Source organism: Propithecus coquereli, unplaced genomic scaffold, assembly GCF_000956105.1.
Source record: "Propithecus coquereli isolate 6110/MARCELLA unplaced genomic scaffold, Pcoq_1.0 Scaffold49, whole genome shotgun sequence".
Classification (NCBI taxonomy): Eukaryota; Metazoa; Chordata; class Mammalia; order Primates; family Indriidae; genus Propithecus; species Propithecus coquereli.
In genome coordinates, this window is record NW_012150729.1 from 8,015,587 (window position 1) to 8,021,711 (window position 6,125).

The 6,125-nt window shown below is 36.1% G+C and overlaps 1 protein-coding gene across 1 annotated transcript in view; it reads right to left on the reverse strand.

The window, feature by feature from the left end:
* The window catches only part of SCN9A (sodium channel, voltage gated, type IX alpha subunit), a 203,711-nt gene that overhangs the window by 107,354 nt on the left and 90,232 nt on the right, over positions 1–6,125 (reverse strand). The window contains exon 2 of the mRNA XM_012655824.1: positions 1,149–1,453. Coding sequence (XP_012511278.1) covers positions 1,149–1,403 — 255 coding nt within the window. The 5' untranslated portion in view covers positions 1,404–1,453. The remainder of the gene's footprint in view (positions 1–1,148; positions 1,454–6,125) is intronic.

Below are 6,125 nucleotides of genomic sequence, written 5' to 3' on the forward strand. Positions count from 1 at the left end.
ATGAGGTCTCGCTCTTGCTCAGGCTGGTCTCGAACTCCTGACCTTGAGCGATCCACCTGCCTCGGCCTCCCTGAGTGCTAGGATTACAGGTGTGAGACACCGTGCCCAGCCTTTATATAAGTTTTTAAGTGGGTTTCTGGCAATAAACATTTTCACCAAATTAAGGAAGTAAATTTGTGAATCTAGCTTTTTACTTCTATGTGGCAGTGTTCTCTCAAGAAAACAAACCAGAATCTATTATTTTCAAATGTCCTTTTATTTTCCCATTCCTTTTCACTCTACCGGTTATGTCCGAACACAATTTAACATAAAATTCACTTTTACATTGAAAAATTAATTTAAAAATTGTCCTTGAGTACAACTCTTTTTTTGTTAAATCTCAGTATGCTTTTTAAAATTCATTCCTCCATTCTTTCTACAATTGTATAGTGAGCAACTATGTCATCAGAGGCAATGAAAGGAGTGAGCATAAATAAGGCTTGGGTTTTTTATTCAAGGGACTTCCTAGAAAAATGATAAGAATACAATAACCTTAACATAAGGTATGATTGATAGGTATCACACAGAGACATATAAACGGGGGACAAAGAGAGTAAAAAGGAGACAGGGTCACATGTCTGTCAGAATTACCAGGGAGACTTCCTGAACCAGAGGTCAGCTGAGCTAACACAAAAACCACAACATTACTACCTTGCCTTGGCAAGATCAAGTTATGTTACACTTAAAATAAAACAGAAAAAGACTTAGTTTTGTATTTTAAAATTTAAATTATCAATTTTCATTTGCATTAAAAATCTCTAAGTAATTTGTGGGCTTATACATACACATGCATTAGTTATAAGCAGGAAAATAGGTATGAATATGAATCCATGTGATTTGGGGATCAGTGTGTCGTGTCCAGAGAAATACAACATTACACTGAACACTGCCGAAATATAAAAAAGAACTTAAAAGTAGTATGCCAATGTTAGAATCAGTTGTAATGAAAAATAAGAAAAAGTACATGTTCTGAATGTCCTGTTATATATTTAATTTAACATTCTAGTCATGATGTGCTATTCACCGAATTCCACTAATCTTAATTTAAAATATCTTTAATACAAAAGGAAGCCAATAGAAATCCAGCACTGAAGTCAAAATAAACTCACTTTTTTGTCTGCGTAGTATGGGTCCAGGTCCTCCAGGGGCTCTGACACCATGCCTGGAGGAATGTCGCCATAGATGAAGGGCAGCTGTTTGCCAGCCTCCAAGTCGCTGCTTGGCTTTGGGGCTTCTTCATCATCTTTCTTTTCTTCTTTGGGTTCCTTTGCTTTTCCTTCGGCAATGCGTTGTTCAATGAGGGCAAGAGACTGTTTGGTGAAGTGGACAAAGCTCTGAGGTCCTGGGGGAGGCAACATTGCCATCTTTTCATCCTGTATATTTTATTTCCCCTTCAGCTCCTTACATAAGAGGCCTGGTGGAAACAAAGAAAGAAAACTTACACGTCTGCCTGCCAGGGAAGTCACATTAACAACAACAAAGATTTTTAGTTTCAACTACAAGAGGTAGTATGTTCATAGAATTTTATCAATTTGTTAAGTGACTATTACATGTCAGGCAATGGATAGGACTTATTTTCCATGCCTTCTAATCATTTTTATATTTAAAAATTTTAACTTAACATTTGAGAGTTTTAAAATAAAAAAATGATAATTTCACGAAGAAATTTTTCTAAATTCACTATTCATCTTTATTCACCTTTGGGGCAAATCAACTCAATTTTTCTCTTTTAAAAGTCCTCATAGGCCAGATGTGGTGGCATGCACCTGAAATCCCAGCTTCTCAGGAGGCCATAGTAGGAGGATCACTTGAGTCTAGGAGTTTAAGACCAGCCTGGGCAACATATCAAGACCCTTTGCTGTCATTTCAACAATGTTCACAGCATCTCCACCAGGAGTAGATTCCATCTCAGGAAACTACTTTCTTTGCTAATCTATAAGAAGCAACTCCTCATCCATTCAAATTTTATCACAAAATTATAGCAATTCAGTCATATCTTCAGGCTCCACTTCGGGTTCTAGTTCTCTTTCTGTTTCTACCACACTTTCTGTTGTTACCACACTTTCTGTTGTTACTTCTTCCAATGAAATTTTGAATCCCTCAAAGGCATCCATGAGGGTTGGAATCAACTTCTTCCAAATTTCTTTTAATGTTGATATTTTGACCTCCTCCCATGAATCACAAATGTTTTTAATGGCATCTAGAATGGTAAATCCTTTTCAGAAGGTTTTCAATTTACTTTGTCCAGATCCATCAGAGAATAGCACTATCTAAGGCAGCTATAGCCTTACAAATGTATTTCTTAAATAATAAGACTTAAAAGTCAAAATTACCCTTTGATCCATGGACTGCAAAATGTACGTTGTGTTATCAGGCATAAAAACAACACTGATCTCCTTATACATCTCCATTAGAACTCTTGAGTGACCAGGTGTATTGACAATACAAAAGTGAGCTTAAAATACTCCATAAAAAATGCTATAAACAGATGTGCTGTTATTCAGGCTTTGTTGTTCCATTTATAGAGCACAGGCAGAGTAGATTTAGCATACTTCTTTAGGGCCCTTGGGTTTTCATAAGGGTCCTAGGGTTTTCAGAATGATAAATGAGCACTAATTTCAACTTAAAGTCACCAGCTGTATTACTTCCTAACAAGAAACTCAGCCTGTCCTTGGAATCCTTGAAGCTAGACACTGACTTCTTCTCTCTAGCTGTGAAAGTCCTAGATGGTATCTTCTTCCAGCAGAAGGCTGTTTTGTCTACATTCAAAAGTTGTTGTTTATAGTACCCATCTTCATCAGTGATCTTAGATCTTTCTGATAACTTGCAGCAGCTTCTACCTCAGCACTTACTGTTTCACCTTGTACTTTTATGTTATGGAGACGGCTTCTTTCCTTAACCCCCCTGAACCAACTTCTGCTGGCTTTGAACTTTTCTTCTGCAGCTTCCCCACATCTCCCAGCCTTCACAGACTTGAAGAGTCTTAGGGTCTTGCTCTGTGTTAGACTTCGGCTTAAGGCAATGTTGTGGCTGTTTTGATCTTCTCTCTAGACCACTAAAACTGTCTCCATATCAGCAATGAGGCTGTTTCTCTTTCTTATCATTCATGCGTTTACCAGACTAGCACTTTTAATTTCCTTCAAGAACTTTTCCTTTACATTCACAACTTGGCTAACTGCTTGGTGCAGGAGGTCTATCTCAATTTTTGACATGCCTTCTTTACTGAACTTATTTCTAGCTTTTGATTTAAAATGAGAGATGTGTGACTCTTCCTTTTACTTGGACACTTAGAGGCCATTGTAGATTATTAATTGGCATAACTTTAATATTATTGTGTCTCGGGGAATAAGGGGGGCTCAGCATAGGAGAGAAATGGGGAAATGGCCAGTTGGTGGAGCAGTCAGACACACAGAACATTTATCAATTAAGTTGGCCGTCTTACATGGGTGTGGTTCTGTGGCACTCCAAAGCAATTACAATAGCAACATGAAAAATTACTGATCACAGGTCATCATAACAGATATAATAATAATGAATAATGAAAAATTTTGAAATATTGTGAGAATTACGAAAATGTGACACAGACACACAAAGTGAGCACATGCTGTTGAAAAAAAATTATGCCAACAGACTTGCTCAACACAGGGTTGCCAAAAACCTTCAATTTGTAAAAAATGCAGTATCTGTGAAGCGCAATAAACTGAAGCACAATATAACGAGCTATGCTTGCATTTTGATAGTAACTTAAGATAATTTTTTAAAAAAGAATGTAGTAAAAAATAAGGGATAATGTGTACACGCATTGAAAAGTAGGATCATTCTGAAAGATAAAAGTAAGTTATGACACAGTAATTCTATTACTAGGTATATATTTAAGAGAACTTAAAACATATGTCCACGCAAAAAAGTTGTAAATAAATGCTCACAGCCACATTATTCATGATAGCTAAAAAATGAAAACAATCCAGATGTCCATCAACTGATAAATGGATAAACAAAATGTGGCCTATCCACATAGTGAAATATTATTTGGCAATAAAAACAAACGAAAAACAGATACATGCTACAACATGGATGTAATGAAAACCCAGTGAAAGAAGATAGACATAAAAGGCCATATGTGATCCCATTTTGTGAAATATCAGAATAAGCAAATCGCCAGAGGCAAAGAGTGGATTATTGTTTGTTGGAGGCTGGGTGGTGGAGGTAGTAGGAAGTGACCGTTAATGGCTACGTGGTTAATGGTCAATAGCTATGAGGCTTCTTTCTGGAGTGACAAAAATGTTCTAAAATTAGGCAAGGATGATGGTTGCATAACTTTGTGAATATACTATTTAATAAAAACCACATTTACATTTTAAACTGTATACTTGTGCACTTTAAAATAAGTTTTATGACATGAAAATTATACCTCAGTAAAGCTATTATAAAAATGCACTAAAAATTGAACTAAGAAATATGTGAAAATTGTCCTGAGAATAGGAAAGAAGTTTGGTAAAATGAAAACAAACCAACACCAACCACCTTATGAGTCTCCAAAGGTTCAGTATAAATACAAAATTGCTTTGGGTCTAAGATTAACTGAGGAAAAATTAAGGTTTAGTTCTAGTACTTAAATGCCAACCTTGGTACGGTTTATAAAACTTTGATCACAAACCAGGTGATTTGATTCCAGAAGTTAGTGGCCTTTTCAAATTTACACCAAATCAGTCTGAGAAGCAAGGCAGTGAGTGTAGTTGTTGCTTGTGCTTTGGAGATTCCTGAACACTTTTGGAAATTATAAAAATAAGGGGAAGGGATTAGTTGCCTCAATAGAATTTCAGTATAAACATATCTGGGCTCTTGAAGAAAAGATGACTTGAATAACTGGGGGTTTTGTACACTCTATATTCAAGTGGAGGGTATTACCTCTTCCAAGAATTAATTGACAGAAACCCAGGTATCCAAGTAAATAGATGTCATGGAACTCAGATGTCCATCACCAATTCCACTCTTCCAATATTTTTAGTCTCCTTTGCCCCTCTTTCCTTCCCTTCCTCCCTCCCTCTTTCTCTCACCCCTTCTCTCTTCATGGTCATGCTCAGCACACACAGCTCCTGAATGACTAAAGTATATGCAAACAGCAGACACAGGGGTGGTGGTGGGGGGTGGTGATTAATGTTAGTGGTATCATGCATAGGCAATGAAACGTAAGTTGAAGAGACCCTGATCAGATTCCATCATCATCCTTTAGTTTGGAGATGTGAAACTTTCATCTTATTAGTTTTACAGCTTTCAAGAACAGCTCTAGTTGATATCTGGGTTTGCATGGACGATATATTAATAGTACAACAAGGCTGGTGGGATGGCAAGATGGCAGGGTGACAGGGTCACATTGGGCAACACAAATAAAAATGGAGCCTCACACTTCTCCAACACACCCAGAGAAAATGCAATGACAGGGCAGAACCTATCCATGACTACAGCTTCTTTCCCCTTTCCTTTAGTCTGCTGGATAGACAACCAGGCAACAGAAATTTTCATCAGTCAGCATCCAGTTCAAGATTAGAGATTTCTGGTGGAGTAAATATTTAACTGGAAAAATAAAGCTCAAAAATTCTAAAAAACTTAAGATGAACATTTATGTAATGTGAAAGTAAAGAAGACTTCTAAAGTATTACACCAAAGGCCTAATCTATAAAGAAAACGAGTGCGAGATTTAATGTCAAAACAATGAACGTCTTTAAAAGTGGAAGGCATCTATCTGTGAAATGAAGAAAATACAATACAAATGATAGAGGAAGAGTTTTATCCTTAATGACTAAAGATGTTAAAATAATGAGAGATCTCAATGTAAAATTTAGAAAAGAACATAATTATTAAAAAATATAAATATGAATAAATACTTGTAAACCATTCAATCTTTACTAGTAATCAAAGAAATAAAAACTAAAATAAATGTGGGAAATCAAATTTAATCTATTAAATTAGCAAGGATTTTAACAAAAATAATAGTGATATTAGAGATGGTATGGGGAAATCACTGCTTCCAGTCTAGAAGACAGGAAAAAATGAGGTGTATAAACTTTTTGAGGATAATTGTGTAC